The following is a 20,534-nucleotide window of genomic DNA, read 5'->3' on the forward strand; positions in this document are numbered from 1 at the left end:
CACCCCCCTGAAGAGAGCTGTATTAAATACTACTGTTGTGTTTTGAGTCGTCCCTCGTCCGGCAGCTGATGAAGAGTTAATGGATTTCTGGGCTCTGGCCAGATTCATTGAACTCTGGGACACGGATGAGTCACTGAGCTGCATCACAATTTCAAGTCAGTGCACGGTAATGACGTCACATAGGAAGGTTAATAACCTGAACAACCTGACTGTGGCTGCTGTTAACGTTTCTTCACCGGGGAACATATTCAGAGAGAAAGCTAAAAAAACGAAAACTTAAATAAATCTGACTTTGGTTCATTTACAACTTGTCGCCCTGTTTTATCTTCACAGACTCAAACCAGAATAAACGTGTGATCAGAGAGTAAATCTAATTTTCACATCCAACAAGATCCAACAAGTTGTTTTGTCTCCTTCGGCTCTGGGAAACTGTGGGGAGCATTTTATTTTATTTTCATGACTATTATCTGTGATTATGAGAAGTGAATTTGATGAAATGAAAGGTTCCCTGTGACGTCTGTGACGTCCGGTAGAGCTATGGTTTTTTTTTGTGAGTGATGAGTGGGTCACTGTTTTCTTTATCCAGGTAACGCAACACAAATTCCTGCCAACGGTTTCACACATTTTCTCTGATCTACAGGTGGCCATAAAAACACAGAGGAGAAGAAGACTGAGAGGTATTAAACATGGCTTTGCAAATGTTTTATGAAGAAGGAGAGACATTAAACAGGTTTGTTACACCTCAACATTGAATATAGCTATAACTCCACAGGGCAGCTTTACTGTCCTTAGCACAGGGGCCTGTGTTCGAACCCAACCACTGCCCTTTGCTGCACGTCATCCCCTCTCTCTCTCCCCTTACTTTCCTGTCTCTCTCTCACTGTCTCCATCACAACAAAGGCAAAATGGCCAAAAAAAACAAACAAAAACAGCAAATTTCATAACACATCAGAGGCAGAACCAGAGCAGCAGATACAGTCCAGTACATTATTTTATCTCGAACACACATCGTGCCCAGACAAAAGCAGGTAATATGTTTGTTGCAGATATATCTACAGTAGACTGAGATGATCAGCATCAAAGTGTTTCTCTAACCTTAAGAGAAGCAAAAGAAAATGAAACAATGGAAAACAATGCAACAATAAACACTTAATGTGTTGAATTATTCACTGAATTTAAACCTTTAAAATCTTGATTATGAGCATCTGTAGGAATGTGGACAGGTATTTGTCTAATGACACCTGCTTCTGAGTCTCTTTAGCTGCACAAAGTAAAGGTTACATAAAGGTTCTAAAGAATAATTATGCAAATGAGGAACATCGAGACATTCATACACGAGAGAGAAAATATTTTCTTTAAAAAACAGAGTTTCTGTAAATACAGAGAGCATCATATTCAAATACCAATGACCTGACTGCGAGACAAATATCTGTATGTACGTGTGGAGTTGTGAGGTGCAGTGATTTCTACACAGTGTGTGGACTCTATTAGATTCACAAGCAAACAAAAGTGCTTTGGACAGAGAAACAGACAGGTGACATCCTCGCTAATGAAATATTATCTGAACAAATACAAACAGACAGTTCATTATTGTGACTGAAAGGAGAAGAAAGAGGGAGGAATGAGAGAGGAGGGAAAGGAGAGAGAAGAGGAGAAGACACCCACAGAGAGGGGCCAGGTGTCACAGCTGAATAAATGTTTGCTTCAGGATGAAACCGCTGATGGAAAAAAAGCTAAAACAAATGCCGCAAAGTGCTTTCAGTAAAGGGACCGCCCCAAAGTCAATACATGCTAATTAGAACATTCTGTTATCAAAGGTCCTATTTTGTAGAAAGTGAGATTTTATTATTATTATTATTATTATCATAAAAAAATCCCTTGGTGTTGTATAAATACTGTACAGGCTGTAAACATGTTTATTTCTGCTGTAAAGTAAAGGGCATTTTAACATGGGGACTGACTCGCTTATGGAGCCAGCATGAAGTGGCCATTAGAGGAACTGTAGTATTTGGCACTTCTGTGTTGGCTTCATCTGAGGTCGCTGCTTGGTTTTTACCAAAATACAGTAGTAGCTTCCAATCCATTACCTGTGGTTGGCCTGGCCGTGCGTCACTCAAGAAACAGTCAGCTGATCAGAGAGCATCAGAGACTGAACCACGACACTCTGCCCGTGCTTGAGCTCCAGAGTGAAGCATGAGAGAGGAAATGTAAAAATTACACTGAGATGGTTTTTGGTTCTTCCACAAATATATCTTCTTATGGATATTAAAACCTCAAATAAAATACTGGAAAAGTTTAAAAAAAAAAAAAGCATGGGACCATGGTGAGTGCCTTTAAAATCACACATGGTGCTTTATGGCTTTTTAAGATCTACAGGCCATTACCTGGATGTCTTCTTTTTCCACTGTTGTGAACTTCTTTTCCCGTCCGTCAGTTTGATTAATTCAGTCTCAGTGAAGGCATTAGTGATAAGTGCACAATAAAGAAGAGCAGCAGCCCATTAAAACATATCATATCCATATGCTTAAACCACTGATCAGGCTTCCCACATCAGACCAGAAACCATTCGCCTGACTCCATCTAAACCAGACTGAGAGTCTCCAGCCTCCTGCCTCTCCTACAGACCTACAGCCGTGTCATGAAGAATTTGGTATATTACTGCAAAACTATTTATATTCATTGAATCAACAATACTAATGTTCGCAGAGCACAGAGAACACAGTCATGCCTTCTTCATGTGCATCTCTCTCTCTGGCCAATCAAATTCCCTCCAGATTCTCCCTCATAAAAGCTCCTCCTGTGGCAACCTAAGCCATCTCAGAGAGGGAGAGAAAACACGAGAGAGTCGTGGAGATGGAAACCACAAAGTGTGAGAGCCTGAAACACAAACAGAAATTGACAGAAAAGCGAGCGGAGCGGTGAAAAGAAAAGAGGAGAACAGGAGGAGGAGGTGTGAGATGGGCGGAGGATGCTGAGAGGAAAGAGAGAGAGAGAGAGAGAGAGAGAGAGAGAGAGAGAGAGGGGGAGGAGGATTAAGCCGGAGTGGAGGAGAGGTGGAGCTGGGAAAGCACCAGAAGCAGCAGCTCACAACTGAGCTGAGAGTGTGTGGTAAACAGACGAGAGGCGGCAGCTCAGCCTCCTCTGCTCTCACATCTGGAAATAACCTGGACTCTCACACACACAAACACACACAAACACATACACACATACCCACACACACATCTGGAGTGGACTAACGTCAACTTTTCTCTTTGTATTTATGTGTTGATTCCTTCTTTTTCTGCACCTCGGAGGAGAAAACAACAGGATAAAGAAGAGGAGAGGAGAGGAGAGAGCGAGCTTGATGCTTCATGTTTGGGATTTCACAGAGAGCGAAGCCAGCCCTTTGAACATCCTCCCACTGATGAAAAATCAGGAATTTCTCCGCACAAATTAGCCGGAGGACAAAAAGCACTGAGAGCCACAGAGCATTGCGGGTGAGAGTGTGTGTGGAGACCTTTAAGTGGTTACCGCTGCCACTGCCTGCGTATGAAGTGAAGTGGACAGGATGCTGACTTCTTTGAAAATCTGATCCGCGACTCGGGGCGGTCTGTGGGCGGCAGACAGCTGGGGCCGTGATTCACAAAACCCGACTTGGTGTGAAAATAAAGAGATGCTACAACTAAGACGAGGCTCCTCCGTCACGATAGCAGCTGCCGAGTGAAGAGACAGAAACTCAGCTCGTGGAGGAATTGAAACTTGATGCTTTGTTTTGCAGCAGGGACCAAAAACAGATCTGGAGCCTGGGTCTGTTTACTGCAGAGGATAATGAGTTTGACATCCACTTGAAGCTTGAACGAGGAGTCAAGAGGCTGAGATTCTGGAGGTTCAAACAAGACGCGCCGGAGACAGGGTCGGCAACTTATTCAGGATCCTACAGTCAAAGGTACAGAGGTGCAGCTATGGGATAAATGGAGGTGAGAGGAGGTCCTGCTGAATGCTCTGCACAGCTGGTTTTACTTCTTTTTTTTTTTTTGGCTGGAATAAAACAAATGGCAAAGGAGAATATCTAATACCACAGTGAACTTGCACCTCCTCTTTTTTCCACTGTCCAAAACACCTGGATCAGTTTTAAAGTGACTACACTTTGACTGTGCTCATTGTTTTATCCATCACTGTCTCCTTTACCTTTCAACCTTCCCTAAATATTTCTCTTTTTTTCTTTATTCCCCTGAGGAGAAAGCAAACAGAATTGGATTTTGGCTGCTTCCACCCTGCTAAACAAATTACGGAGCTCACCTGGTGCTTTTTTTTTTTGATGCAGCCACCTTTTTTTTGACCTCTCCAGATGGCTGCCGTGTTGGCAGGTGGACGCAGATGCAATCGCCTCATTCAACATTAACCTGGTTAGACAAAATAAACGATCACGCTGGAGCACGAGCTCACGAGAGAGCATTACAGTGACATTTTTTTTCCTGCCCTGCAGCTCGAACGCAACAAAGCAAATAAGGTTTCTGCTTCATGAAAATGACGAGAGACTGAGAGAGAAAGAGGGATTTAAATATTTAAACTGACAGATTTCCCAGCAACAGGACAGAGAATTTTACTTCCACATGTAAAGGGACTGGTGCAAGATAAAGATGAAAAACAAGTACATATATATACAGTCTCATGTGTTAGTTTGTCAGGATTTATGTGAAGTGCAAATTCTGTCAAAATGAGATGAATCACACAGCGTGAAGGATGTGAAAAATAAACTACAAAGCATTTACACCGGTCGTTCTAAAAGGGGAAAAGTAACAAAGAAATAAGCTGGGTCACGCAGAGGAAACTGTAAACTGATGCCCTCAGCCTGCTGCTGGCATCATGTTGTATGTTGTTGGTAACGCCGGTTTTCTGCAGGGTGTGGTGGCACCACTTTTTATAGCAGCATCACAGTCATGGTGGTCTATTGTTGTGCTGTTAGTTTGTCTGCAGCTCCCACAGCTGAGCCCCGTCCAGGCCACCATCTGCCAGTCCCAGGGTTCGTCCCAGGCAGGCAGATGCCTCTGTGCCTCTGACATCCTCAGCTGCACCGCCCTGGGTCTGGAGCAGGTCCCCAGAGAAATGCCTGTCTCTGCTGTCACTCTGGATCTCAGCCACAACCAGATCGATCAGCTGAAGGGGGGCGCCTTTGAAGGACTTTCTAGATTGGAGACATTACGCTTAGCTCACAACCAACTGACCACTATTCACGAGGGGGCATTTCAAAACACCTCTGGAGCACTGCTCCGACACCTGGATCTGTCGTCCAATCAGCTTCGTGTTTTGGAGCAGCACTATTTCCAAGAGTTGTCTGGACTGGAGGAACTGCTGCTGTTTAACAACCGTATCGTCCAGGTGGAGAGCAGAGCTCTGGCTGGACTGGGAAGCCTCCGTAAGGCCTACCTCAGTCATAACCGTCTCACTCACTTCCCCTTCTTCTCCATCCAAGAGCACAGCCACCCTCATCTGATCATGCTGGACCTGTCCTCAAACCGCCTGCTCAAACTACCCCTGGAGGATATATTAAACTTACCCATTCCAGTCCAGAGAGGACTCTACCTTCACAACAACTCCCTGGAGTGCGAGTGCTCGATGTACGGACTGTTCAGGCGCTGGGAACAGAGGGGATACGACTCAGTGAAACACTTCAGACAAGAGCACACCTGTCGGGTCTATGGGATACAGAAAGGCACCGTGCGCTTCTTCCAGCATGGCCGCTACTTTGAAAAATGCAACCTGACTGCGATGAATCTGCCACTCAGAGAGCAGGAGAGCAGCGTTTCAGTGAGTGTGGGGAAGGCGTTGCTGCTGCACTGTGTGACCACTCTCACCGGCCGGAGTGTGACCTTTCTCTGGGTGTCACCAAATCTGGAGTACGTGGCACCGCCGGGGAACAACGGCTCGTTTAAGATGTTCACCAACGGGAGCTTGGAGATCGTGGCGGCGCGTGCGGAGGATTCCGGTGTCTACTGGTGTATGGCCCTGGACCAGCAGCAGCAGCGTAATGAAACCCGGGAGGTCAACGTGACGGTGGTGCTGCACCACGAGAGCGAGCCTCACGAGTCCTTCAACACCGGATTCACCACCCTGCTGGGCTGTGTGGTGAGCCTGGTGCTGGTGCTCATGTACCTGTACCTGACGCCCTGCCGCTGCCCTCCCTGTCCGAAGGCCCTGACCCCGGCCACCCCAAGCGTGGGGAATGAGGCCGGGGTGGGGAGCGCCCAGTCCTCCATCCTCACCCCCACTCCGCCGGCGACCACCGAGGGCCCGGGGCGCAAGGTCAGTACCAACAAGCATGTGGTCTTTCTGGAGCCAATCAGAGAGCAGCAGAATGGCAGACTCAGGGCGGGGCCGGGAACTGGGGCGGTGCAAGGACACCTGGGGCCAAGTTTACTGCTAGGGCCAGAACAGCACCCAAAGCTCCACAGCCAGTCGCAGCAGAGGGCGGGGGAGACAGACTCCATCATGTCCGTGTTCTCAGACACACCCATCATGTTGCCATAGAAACGGGACAAACAGAGATAGACACAGGCTGGCACTATGATCACCTCTCACTCACTTTCTTCCTCCTCTGCCTCTCGGTTACCTCCTCACCACCCCCCAACCCCCACCCACCCACACCCACTGCACCCAGCACTCGACCTGAGCAAAACAGTAATCCAATACTGACTAAGAGCTTTCTGAATCTTTTCTTTGCGAGGCTTGAGGCTAATTCAACTGCCTGAGAAAACAGATCAAGTGCAATTCTAAGAGATTGAAAACTGTTAACCAAATTTGCATATATTAAGGTTTGCCCAGGTCTGCACACAGCCATGAACCAATGCACTGTGATGGGAGGGGCACTCAGAGGCACAGGGTCCGGGACGGTGCTCACGGACAAGACACAGGAAGGAGAAAACGAGAGACGTAGGGAGGACGTCAGAATTAAAACAGACCAAAGATAGAAAGCTTAAGAACTCTGAGAGGAGCTGAAAATACTGCCTCATAGTCTGAGCGAGGAAACGGTGTTTGAAAACGGAGTTAAAAGACAAAGAGTGCAGAAACTTGTCTAACAGGACGTCAGGGGTGGGGGAGGTAAAGACGACGATGAGCATGGACTGCTACTGAAAAAACAAAGTGCGCAGGGCTGTCCCTTTAAGCACGGCTTGTACCTTTAATAAACATTTGCTACAGATGCCTTCTAGTCTCATACAGAGATGTAGAGAAAAAAAAATCTTTTTGTAGAGCTTTTTAGCGTCTCCTGTTTTTCTTCTTCTTCTTTTTTTTTCCCCCCTCTTCCCAGAGCCGGTGTGTCAGTTGATTAGAGCCGAAGAAATCTGCGTAGTGTAGCGCTGTCACAATGTGAAATGTTTTAGAGTAGACAAGCTAGAGAAGAAGAGCTTTTAGCAAGCAAAAATAGAAACTGTTTTAAAGGATAAGGTTTGATTCTGGACTCCTGTACCCCTCCTCCTCCTTCTCCTCCTCCCTCCTCCTCCTCCCTCTTCTTCCCTCTGGAACTTGATTACTGCCATCAGTCAGTTGAGCATCAGGAAAACAAAAGGGAAAATAAATAAATAAATAAATAAACCACCTCTGGAACATCAGTTGAGATTATTTATGCTGGAGAAGAAGATCCATTGTTCACTGAGTTCATTTGGAGACAGAAGAATTTCTTTTCTTTGTTTTAAAGGTTGATCAATCGGCTTTTTTTCTTTCCTTCCTTTTTTATTTCTCACTGTGTCTGAGGCGATAAATGTGAAACTGAACCGGTGACGAAGAAAAGATTTGACTTTGTGTGGTGAACCCTCAGTGGGATTGACAGGACAATCAGGGCAGATGTGTGTTTTGTTTTTATTGTCTTCACTGTACTCACTGCACCCCCCCCCCCCCCCTCCTTGCACTGCCTCTCTCTCCTTGTCTCTTGTCCTCCCTTTATCTGTGTGTTAATAAACCTCTGTATCTGGACCTTGCAGGAGAATGTCTGCCTTCTTATTGCTACTGGACACCTTTAATGGTGCATAATAATGTAAAGTGAGTGGTGTGTGTGTGTGCGTGCGTGTGTGTGTGTGTGTGTGTGTGTACCACAGTCTTAACATATTCAATCTTGACCGAGTGAATTAACTGAATAATCAGCTGCTCGGGTCTGATGTTGCATCGACAGTTTTCTCAGAGTTCAACAACAATTTCAATGAATTCTCACGACAAATTCTTCAGATTTTTTTTTTTTTTTCTTGCCAATTAACAAAAAGGACAAAGCAGCAGGTAAAATCAGAGGCCGGCTGACGACACGATGCAACGAGGATTTAAAACAGGTGTCACGGGAGAACTGCAGGTTACTACAGTGATTTCTCACTGTCTGAAAAGATCAAGACTTTCAGTTTATTTTCAACACACTTGTGTCAAGGTCTTAAAGGATTAGTTCATCCAAATTACAAAAAGCCCAGTCATAGATAAGTGTAAAGTAGTGCATATACAGTAGTTCTGGTTTTACTCTGTCCAGCTGTGAGACTTCAGCTGTCACCTCTGAACGTGTGAGGTCAATTAAATTCCTCTAAGTACGTGAACAAAAACATGGATTTCTGCTAAAATATAAAAATAGTTTACAACTTTCTCCACATCCTCTGACCCCAGGATCACACAGGACTAGTCAGAGCGCACATACTGTCAGCGCAGGAAAGTAAAGACATACAGTTCTCCAATAATGAGCCTCCAATTTCAGCTACTTTGTACTTCTACTCCACCACATTTCAGTTAAATATTGGCCTTTTCCCAGCTTTTATCTGACTGCTGTTACTTTGATCTTACATACAAAACATATGATGCACTCATTACGAGAGATTTCAGGCTCTACACACCCACACCGAATGATGTAACACAAACAACACAGTAACAGGAGAGAGGGATCAGGTCCAGTCAGTCCTGAGCAGAGGACAGTCAGGTAAAAGGAGTGAAAACATCTGTATAGGAGGACTACAGGTGTGCACAGTCTTTAAACTACCCGACAGTTTATATATTATAGTATGTATTTATTATATAACAGTCACACTGATGATGCTTACATGTTAACACATCAAATACAATGATGGACAACAAGACCCAATTCTACCCTTCATACTTTAAGTACATTTGCTCATAATGAGTATTTTTTACATTACTGTTACTTTTACTTGAGTAAAAGATCCAAATACTTCTTCCACTATTGATTATCCTAGCCTGAGGGCCATTGATTGGAGCCAGAGAGGTGGGTAATGTGGGACCTGGTGACAGCAGCGTATTTATCTTCACTGGCAGTGACAGAGCAGGAGAGCAGGTAGAAGAAGAAGGTAAGAACAGAGTTAAACGAAGAAAAGGAAGCAGAGATAAAGGTTAGAGAGAGATAAGAATAGTTTCAAAGCAGCAGATCTGTGTGTGTGTGTGTGTGTGTGTGTGTGTGTGTGTGTGTGTGTGTGTGTGTGTGTGTGTGTGTAAAATCCAATAGAAACTGGCTGAATACTCACATGTGTATCATTAACAACAACACCTCCCTGTTCGGTAATATTACTGCCATTATCACCACCATCATGATCAGCATCATCCGCCCCTCACCACCACCATCACCCCTCCACACTAATGTCACCATCATTCCCATCATCACTGTCACTGGACTATGAGATAACAGACTATTCTCCACCACGTCATAACAGCAGGTGAGACATAAACATTAAGTCAGGCTGTGTTGTTCTACTTCATTTAAAGGCTCAGGCTGTTTACACCCAGAGCTGAATGTATGGAGGCGGGACATCTATCTATCTACAGCCCTGTCTATTCACTAAACCTATATCATCTCCAATATTTATATCTGGATATTATAGATGTAAGACTCATCCTGTTCACGTCTTGTTATGGAACATTTGAGTCATTGGGTTCATGCAAGAACCACATACAAACAGAACCGTTCTTCAGAGGTATGTGTGAGTCATTTAACAGAGTTTGACACAATCATCAATTTGGGGACGAGCGCTCCAGTCCTGCGAGACTGTACTGTCTGTGTCGATGACACTGACACTGATTCTACCTTTTTCTCAGGTTTGATAATCCCGACGTCTGCACTGGGTTTCAGTCTTTATCAAACTGGAGCAATGAGGCCACCGCGGCTCGGTGCTATATTTCTTATTCTTATGCATGAATGCATCACCGGACACGGTTCTATGTTCATTTGTATTGAAATACCCACGGGATGTTTTTTTGTTACGATTACTGAGCTCAGCACTATTATCACCACACGCCTCGAAAAATGGTGTGTTGTACGACAGAGTGGCTCCAGAGGAAATCTAATCTATATCATGTGTTCAATTTAATCTTTGAATACAGTAGTTTTCGATTATGCGGGTCTGTGTGCACGTCAGTAAATTCAGTATTAAAAATATGTGCGTGTGTGTCTATGCATGTTTTGTGTACGTGCACTGATGGAGCGACAATAGAGACTGATGACGTTGCCGTGGGCCATGTCTGACTGATGTAGAGTGTGTGTGTGTGTGTGTGTGTGTGTGTGTGTGTGTGTGTGTGTGTCAGCGGAGCAGGGAGGATTTCTCAGAACAGGACAATCAGAAGGAGAGAACACAGTGGAAACACTTTTTTTCTGGGAATATGAAACGTGAATAGAAAGTATTTGCACATAAATGAGCACCGCCGGTAATTTATACACCTCCATAAATCAGTGACCAATCTCAGACGACAGTTGGGAGGTCGGTTTACGAATGAGAACCAATAGCAGCCGCCCGCAGCACTGTGGAGGAAAATTATAAATAAGAGAAACTCCCAAACAACCAAACTGCGATTTTATTCTGATGTCTGTTCTGATTTACTGGGTTTGGATCCAAAGCCGTTTGCAGCCCATCCTTTCCTCTGCCTCAGACTAAAACTGTCTGTTTACTTTGAGCTTAATCAAAACACATCTCCAGACTGGATGAATATGAAAAACTTATCCTGCGATCGATCATCATGAGTGTCAATACAGACAAATCACGCAGCCGTGAACAATATCTGAGTGTCGTCATCATAAATTAATACGACTTTATCAGCAGCAGCAGTTTGGGCGTCGCACTGTATTTGCCCCCACACCACAATGCTCAACTGTAATGCTGAGCTGTGGTGTGTGTGTATGTGTGTGTGTATGTGTGTGTTTATGTGTGTTCAGGCACTGGGGAGAGGATTGAGAATGAAATCTAACTGTGAATGTGTAATGGGCTGTGAGACTGGAGTAAATGGGTTTGGCCCAGATGGTTGTGTGTGTGTTTATTAGCGGCTGAATTCTCAGATGAGGGGATAAAGACAGAGAGAGAGGAGCTTTAAAGATGTTTTACTTTAAACTGCTTGAGGCTGGTTTCAAATACAGAGAGGTTGTTATCTCTCAGTGATCACACAGAGCAACACACACACACACACACACACGCACGCACACGAAGTGGTTTTCAAATGCCAGCCTCTATCTCGTCACATGCTGTGTTTAAACTACTCCAAACCCAGAACAGTTTCATGTGAGAGCTTATCTTTAATGAAACGTCCACACAGATCTGAGAGATTCTGGGACGAAACAAAAACACTCTCTACCAGCAGCACTGAAGTTCTAGGGTCATTTACAGATCTAAAGACTGGCAAGAGGCCGTTGGCTTCATGGGTTTTGTACCTGGTGAATATATACTGTATAAAATGAAAATGTACATTGTGTACCCTGGTTAAAGATGCAGTGACCTGGTTCCAGATTCACAACTAAAACTGTGTGAAAGCACAGAGACAGAAATGTGCAGAAACACTCTTTTCATCTGTTTTTTAACTGGTTCTGTTTTGGAAATCATTGTGAAATTATTTGCATCATTTAACCTCCCACAGTCTGACAGAAACGACCTGAATCATTCGTTCATATTTGTGCACGGCTCCACCACTCACTGAAACACTTCAGGGAAATAATGGCTGAAATGTTAATAGAAATAATAATGAACCTTATCACTCAAACAATTAATTAAGCTTAAAAATGTGGCTTTGCTTGAAATTTTAAAGAAAGCTGTGCAGACTGAAGAAATAGTAACACGATCAGTGAAATTGGCCTAAAAAATGTTTTAACTCTCACGTCTCACCTGAGATTTAACCTCTTCTTCAGATCAGCTGCAGATCTGTGTTAACCTGTGTACACTGCAAAAGCGTTCACATTTCCTCCTCTGTAAATATCAGTTTCTGTGGGAAACGGTGTGTGCATGGTCTTTATATGGCGTACACATCCTTTATGCAGCCGACCCAATCAACCAATCACAGCTTTGTAGGCGGGATCAAGAAGTTAGATGTCGTCTTCCTACACAGGGTAACCTACACAGCTACATCCGGGAGAAATGACGACGCGTGGATGAGGTTCTTGTAATGCTCCTTTAACAGTCCAGTCTGCAATGCTGAACCAGATAATTACACACAGATACTTTAACCTCATCTCTCCTTGCTTCTTTTCACCCTCTCTCCCTCCCGACATTCGGACAGATGGTTAAATTACGTTTGGGCGTCAGCGGCATTTCAGTTAACATCCAACCCCGACACAAACACTTGTGCAGAGCGCCGTCTGACCTGCAGCTCACCCACCAACGAGGGTTTCAGCGGTCTGAATGGAGTCTCAGGCTACGTTCACACCCACTTCAGCCCTGCATGAAAACACACAGCTCCTCAATTCAACTGAAGGAGACCAGCTGTTTAACCAGAGTTATAAAATCCTGCCTCTGAGTTTTATAAACCTTTCATTCATCGGTTACAAAAACCGATGAATGAAATATGGATCAGATTCATGGATCAGATTCTGTGCTAAATGAAATGATAAAACGTACAGCATATATTTCCTGCTGCGGTAAGTCATTTCATCCGTGTTACATTCAGTGATGTTTTTACTTTGACGTCAGGTGCAGACTTCCATTTGTTACAGTCTTCTCTGCCAAAACTTCAACACATTGGCCAGGAAAATGTTCTATTTCAGCAACACCTGAAACTTGCACTAATTTAAGACCCATTAAGTCGCTTGCAGTTTGCAACAAGACAGAATGAAAACACTGTTCCAAAACAGGAAGTGCATACAGACTGGATACATGCGGGGAAATAAAATGGCATTTCAGCCTGAAGATGCACAGAGAGCATGTGTGAGAACACACAGTGACTTCATCATTACACCAAACACAGGGTGTAACTGTGCTCCACTGTATCCTACTGTTTGCATCATTATAGCGACGAATGTGTCTGATATGATGTGAGAGTGTGGAGGAAAAACACCTCAAGCTGGAGTCACATGAAGCCTTTAGACACGCGCGCACAGAGTCGCAATGTGTTCATGTAACACAAAAAATACCATTCAAATAATACAAATACAACCCCCCACTACACGCACACACACAACGATGGATCATTAATCTCTCCTCTATAGAGGCCCTGTTCATTTCCTGTGTTGCCCTCATGCTATTATTCAAATCAACATGATGTCAGTGAACATCACACAAAATCCTCTGCAGCCTTGAATTACCATAAAACTGCCGATCATTATGCAGAAAATCCTATAAGGTGGTTTAAACACAGAGAAAACGGCTATTATTCTAAAGCACAACAGCCCACACAGTAATGATGGCGAGGGAAAGAGAGGTGGGAGAGTAAAGGGTGCAAGAGCGAGTTTAAAAAAGAGAGACATGGCGGAAGGTGGATTAAACACATCACAACCTGCAGGAAGCTCTACACGTACGTCAGTCAAACTATCTACTGTGTGGAAAAAGCTCTGACCTTTACAGCAGCAATTAGACTTGTTATCCCAAAAAAACTTTTTTTTTTTGCAGAGATGGGATTTTTTTCTTAATATAATTTTATTATTGTATGTTATGTTTCAGGTATTAGCGATGCTGTTTTAGTTGTCACATGCCACAATACAATTTTTAGTAGGAAAAGCAGTGAAATGAGCGTCAGACTCAGCAGCAGGGCAGACTGTGAAAAACTGCAAAACAAAACTGCAAAACAAATTAAAATATGAAATACTACAAGTTATACTATGAATATTATGAAAAATAGTGTATATGGCAGGAAATATAATATTCATATATCAGCCACAGTGTGCATGAAACATATGTTGATATGCTTCTGTGCTTCAGATGATCATCCAGAATAAATCCACTTAGAAATCAGAGAAAAAGATGCTGCAGAACTCCATTAAGAATCTTCATGTTTTTAACTTTTCTTCAGTAACGCAGTCATCCAGTGAGAGTTGTCTTTACATTCATGGCTTCACTGCACAAACAGGAGCTGATCACCGCTGATTCAGCTGCTTTTAATGACTGCATAAGAAAACTGAAACAATACCTGCCATAATTCCTGATCCGTCAATTTTCCGGCTCGTTCAAGGCGTGATGATGATTACCGCAATCTGTGAATTTGTGGGAGTCTATGAAGTGAAAACTATATTTGAGAATACACAAACACACTCCCTCTCCAGTCCAGTCAGACTGGATCATAAACAGCAGAGCTTCTGTATCTGTGATGTTTCATGTGGGAAATAAGCAGCAGCTATGAGCCATCGCTGACACGTTTGCATGGTTTGGTTCATGGATGTGGAAGGTAATTGATGATCATAATGAGAAAAACCAAGCTGTCAAACACTGCGAGCAGAATGTCGACCAGCCTGTACTCTGGCTGTCTGACTGTACTCTAATTGGGCCGTTTTTATTCAAGGTGTTTGCAGCAAGACTGTGATACTGTTAGAATACGGAGATAAAGCACATTTTACAAAGAGAGGCAGAAAAGTTCAAATCTTGCTCACTTTCCTCTTACATTTTTTTTTCCAAGTAAATGACTGGTTAATGTCAAGGAAAAATTGCATCAGACATAATCTTTCTGTAACCTTAACCAACAGTCTAAACAGAACAATAAAAAACTTTTATTATACTGTTACGAGCAAACATTGTATTGTGATCTATAATTTGCCAAAACCTTTATAACCGTGTGCTTAACTCAGCTAGACAGACCCATCTACTGCATTTGTGATATAACAAATAACCAAACACACAAAGCTATGAGCTGCACAAACATCACGGCTGCAGCACTCCATGCCTTCACGCAGGATATTCCTCTATCCTGTCGGATTAGTGAGCTGCGGGGAAGTTGGAGTTTGATCCCAGACACACAGTTGTGACTGAAAGCTACACCACAGCTTCTCCTCAGTGCCTGAGCTGAAGGGGTTAATGTGAGCAGGGAAGCTGAGGGATGTTCTCACTGCGAAGCACTTACATGAAATGGAGGGTAGAGCAGACATTAAATATGAAAGAGGTCCTCCCTCACGCTCAGCTCCCACTTCAAAACAAGTGTTTTTGTGGGAAACTTGTAAAATGAGCGAACACAGCGCAGGTGTCATCGAACACAGAGGGCAGGGCTGGAAAAACACAGGTCACTGAATTAAAACACTAAAGTACAAATATAAGATTTATGAATGTGATATATAAGACATCTCCTCCTCTTATTCTAGTCTCAGTCTTTCTCCAGCTTTCCAATCACACCAAAGACTAGTGATGTGAACATTATTTGGATATGAACAGATGAATCTCATCCGAGTTTTTTTGCAGAAATGTCTCCCCAGACAGTCATAACCAGATGTCACCAGATGTGGGCGGAGATGTTAATTTTTTACCTCAAGATCTGATAATAAAACATGACAGAAGCAAAAACTGAGGAGCTGAAATGAGGAACGTCTCAAGTTCAGCAAACACACAACAGAGCTTCTCTCCAAACCAACTTTACTTTCATCTGGACCTTGTTCCTTTTTCACAAACAACATCTGTTTTTAATTATGTAATTTCCCTATCAGTCATTATTATTGTCCATTTCACACTTTACATTCTCTACATTCTCCTTTCATTATAAACAGACCCCAGTTTGTTGTCACTTCTATTTTATCTGCTGTTAAAAAACCTTATTTTTCCTATTTTCACAAATCAATTCCACAAACGAATCCAACACGAGCAGCATTTAAAGCCACTTCCACAAAATACTGGAGCAGATGTTTTATGTGGCCTGAGCACATACAGATGCCGTCAGCAGCTTTGAGTTAAAGACACCGCCTACACACCTACACACACTTACCATGCACACATATTTAACACGAAGACACACATGCGGACACCCACTCAAAAAGCCTGAGATTCAAAGCGAGCTGCGACACTGAGTGTGTTTCTGTATGAGCCGGTGTTAGACAGCAGCAGCAGCATCTGACCGTGACGGGAACCAGAGCTACTGCAGTGCTTAGACTCCACTTCCACATCTACTGAGAGACTGGAAAGAAGCTGACACAGGGTTAAAAAAAACAAACAATTTAAGTGTTGACCAGCTGCTTACATGATAAGATTAATGGTTTCTGTGTCTGAGGAAGGCCAGAAAAGGTGATGAGGAAGAGTCCGGGGAAGAAGGGGAACAATAACAAAGGCACAGTGGAAGAAAATGTGAGGGAGTGTTTATGCTGATCAGCGGTAAATAGTTATTGTTGGCCGTGTCTTAAATTAAGTTAGTGTCACATGCTTCAGCAGCTTGGTGCAGTATAAGGGAGGGAGACAGGAGGACAGAGAGCCACCAGCTTCATCTCCAGTGAGCGAGGAGCTGCTGGGTTTATAAGACAGGTGTGATGCTAGAAACTAAATCGTTGAAAACACATAAATACAGAAGTAACCCATGTCAAAAAAGCACATATTTGACCTCATTTACATTTGGTTGGCAGTTTTTTGACGCATGCAGAGCAGAGTAACAGCATGAGATGAAGATCATGTTTCCTCAGTGATGGGAGGCAGAGCAGACGAGTGTCAGGACCAGGATTGATGATGATGATGATGATGATGATGATGACAACAATAATTAAACAATCTAAACAGGATGCCGGCACTCAAAGATAAATAGTCTTCTTGTTTAATTTGGGGCAAAGAACGAACGCTTTTCAGCCATAATCCATCATCAGCCTAAACAATAGTAGTGGATGTGACAATAGGTGATCTTTAAACGCCAAAGAAAACACATGATTGCTTAATGAGATGCATCTGTGAAAGAATCCCCCAGAAGCGACACCCCCGTGAACTAAGTTAAAGAACAAATACCCACGTCAAGAACCGGCACTACAGAGATACCCAACAGACTCTGGTAAATAAAGATGTATATAAACGCACTTAAAACACATACAATTAAAACGATACTAATAATAGATAATAATAGAAAGATTACATATTGAAAGGGGGGGTTCTTAAAGACTACCAACAATTTACAAGTTGAACGCTGCAAAAATGAGCTCGTCTGTGCCCTCTAGTGGAGAAACTACGTGCTGGTGTCTCAAACGGCTGACGCTTCATCACGCTCTACTGTCGACCTCTTCAACATTACTTTTGGCGAGTTAGATACACACCAAATATTGAATATACCTTGTGAAAAAGCATGAGGAAAGCTCGATGATCTAATTTTGCAGGTAATTTATGTTTTTCTGTAAATCAAGCATCAAGCTGGTGAAACACACCGTCTCTGTTCTGGACTGTTCTTCTGTGGCCACCATCCAACCAGGCCAGTTGTACTTATAAACTAAGCTTCAGTCTAACAGGCTGGTTAATGCTGATCCAGTGTTTCTACAGGCAACATGAAATGTTAATGAAACAGATTCATGTAGATCAGGACCTATTTTTAATGGCAAATTGATGCGACCTCACTGATGGATTTCAGGCTGTATTTGTTGATAGTGTATTGTATTGATTTCTTATGGATCAATAAAGGCATTCCTCAGGGCTTTCTTTTAGGGCCACCGATGTTCTCACTATACATTAATATGTAAATATCATTTTTATGCAGATGATACGTTTTTTTCTTCTCAAACATTGGCAATATCCAATCTGATCTCAATATGGTATTTAAAGCAAAACAGACCAAATTTATCAAAGACGGTAGATTAAGTTTATCTACAGCACCGACATTCAAACCTCAGTCTGTCGATTGATGATGATCTTTCAGATTAGACTTTGAAGAGCTTATCAAAACACTCAAACAAAAGCTGAACTCCCTGTTCAGACACAACAACAATTAATTTATTCTCCAACCTTGTGTGCACCGGACTGTGACATATTGTTCACTTCAGGGCAGTGGTATTAAACAATGCCGCTTTTACTCCTATCAACTCGACGCCACTGTGAAATAACTGGAGCACAAGCCCAGCGATGTTTTATATACTTTGCACTTATTTTACGTAACAGTCCAATGGTTTTAATTGGTGTTTGTCTGTCCTTTTATTACTTCTATTTTGTTAAATGGGCTGTGCCCTCGGAGGTTTCTGTAATTCCGTTGTCTTGAACAACGACATTAAAGCTCTGTCTTTAGATCTCAGAAGTAGCTCTTAGACTGAACAGCCAAATGAATCACATCAGCTCTTTTTTCTGAAACAAAGCATAAACACAGCTGCTGTTTGATTCTCTTACATTCCAGCTATTTGGCTGAAAAAATCAGATCCGGTTTTGATTAAGAACAAATGAACAGCGATTTAAATTCTGACAGTGAGTGTGACCTGAAAGGAACGAGTCCTGAGTCTGTAGAGCTAGAAGCACTATACAAACCACAGGACAGAGATGTTGTTCTACCTGACTTCAACCTTCAAAATTTCCATTAAGACGGAATCCCCATCTGATCTGCTGCTCTCTCCATCTCTCTACTAAAACATATCGCATCTATTATTAATGAAAATCAGAGGGTAAATAAAAGCAGCTTAGAAGAAGTCCCATCTCACCATCACTGCCTTTCTGTCTCTCACTATGGAACAAATAACTATTGGAAAAGCGAGAGTATGTTGTTGATAGTTAAATCATTTATTGTTTCTAAAAGATGTGAAAACAGTTATGAGATATGAAGGACTGAGTTCAGACTTTATCCGTCAAATGTCGTTGTGTTTATCTCAGGCACAACCAGAATGACGCAGTTATGATGAAAATGACTAACATCATGTTTGAACTACTGGTGTGGAACACAAGTATTAACAAAGTAGTGCATTCAACATAAAATGTACAGTCCTACAATTGTTGTGTCAAGTTCATAATATTATATTTACCAAATGATGCTTCACAAAGTCCAGATTTTACTGGAGAAAATAAATTAGATGAGACTGAATATGTGTCGTATTCACTTGCGTTTCTTCTTTCTTAAAGGGCTCTAGCTTTAAACAGCAGTTACCAGGGGAAAAAATTAAACAGGTTGGTTTCAAAGTCCATGAAAACTCACCCTCAAGTCATTTTATATAGAAACATCAAATATTAAAGAGTAACAACACAACAATCAAGAGCTGTTTGACCAGAGGAGACTGGCAGCTCGAGCTTTAGCTGTCACAGTGAGGTGCAGTTACTTTTCATCTGTCGAGGGCAGTTTACACTTCACATCCCTTGTCCTCTACATGGTGGGTTAATATATGTTTCAACTAATAATCAGCTAATAATATTTTTTGTATTTTTAATTTCTATTGGACAGATAATATTGATTCAGAAAGAGCTGGATAAAAAAAGATTTCAAATTAATCACAATTTTCATTTGAATGATCTGATGTTGATTCTTAAAATCCTGAGATGGATCTTTGGATTAGCGTCTTTTCTCAGTTAATATGTTCATCTGTGCTTAAAAGTTGTGTGTGTGCAGTGGTTATTGGTTGTCAGTAGTTTTAAAATATGACTCTGTGTATGCTCTTATTATTATTTCTTTATTATCTGTTTTACACATGTTGAACTAAAAAATATAGATGTGTCATGTTGAAGTCGAAGTTTAAGTGAATTTTGCATTTTGCATTTGCAAAAGAAAATAAATCCTCTGTCCAGAGTTTTATAACCAGGACGTGTGTTTACACGTAGTTCAGGATGTGACTTTACACGGTTTAATATTCAAGGAGACAGAGCTGCTCACTTGTTGAATGTAGAGGACATTTAAGCTCCCAGGATAAACTCTGAGACGCTCGTAAGGATATTCAAAAATCTTGGGACTTTTTGAATCAAAATCAAATGAAATCGGGAGATTAGAGCCGATATGCAGCCCTGGAGGCAGACAGGAAGCAAGTGGAGAGAGAGAGAGGGGAGAGTGACGTGCAGTGACGGTAGCTGTGTGAAAGGCACCTTCATTACACCGGGCGACAGGTTCATCCTGATTAACCCAAAACTGATCAATCATTGACTCGTCCAGTCAGAAACACCTGCTGCTGCTGGTGATAAAACCTGCACTCAAGTGTAACCTCACACAAATACACCAAATATACGTGTGTGTGTGTGTGTGTGTGTTTTTACAGGACACAGTGTAGCAGTGATATCCTGTAATAACAGCCATCAGCTTATCAGAACATTTCAGATTTATGCCTCAGAGCATTTATAGAAGTTTACAGATGGCGTTAATGTTCAGCCTGCTGCCGCTGTCAGTGAGGACGTCTCCTCGCGTCCAAACACCTTCTCAGTTTTCTACGACCCACACACACACACACACGCACACACGCACACACGCACACACGCACACACACACCATCACAGCTACCG

At 42.6% G+C, this 20,534-nt stretch overlaps 2 protein-coding genes across 2 annotated transcripts in view; one reads left to right on the forward strand and one right to left on the reverse strand.

Moving 5' to 3' along the window:
* rnf123 (ring finger protein 123) overlaps positions 1-20,534 on the reverse strand; it is a 121,821-nt gene that overhangs the window by 47,506 nt on the left and 53,781 nt on the right. The window lies entirely within an intron of this gene.
* Positions 3,027-7,952, forward strand: amigo3 (adhesion molecule with Ig-like domain 3). The gene has a single exon (XM_023408262.2). It carries the CDS (start codon positions 4,846-4,848, stop codon positions 6,505-6,507), a length of 1,662 nt encoding a protein of 553 aa, XP_023264030.1. The 5' UTR covers positions 3,027-4,845; the 3' UTR covers positions 6,508-7,952.

Source organism: Seriola lalandi, unplaced genomic scaffold (genome assembly GCF_002814215.2).
Source record: "Seriola lalandi dorsalis isolate HSWRI2012SDOR001 ecotype SW California unplaced genomic scaffold, Sedor1 jcf7180002054358, whole genome shotgun sequence".
NCBI classification, from domain to species: Eukaryota; Metazoa; Chordata; class Actinopteri; order Carangiformes; family Carangidae; genus Seriola; species Seriola lalandi.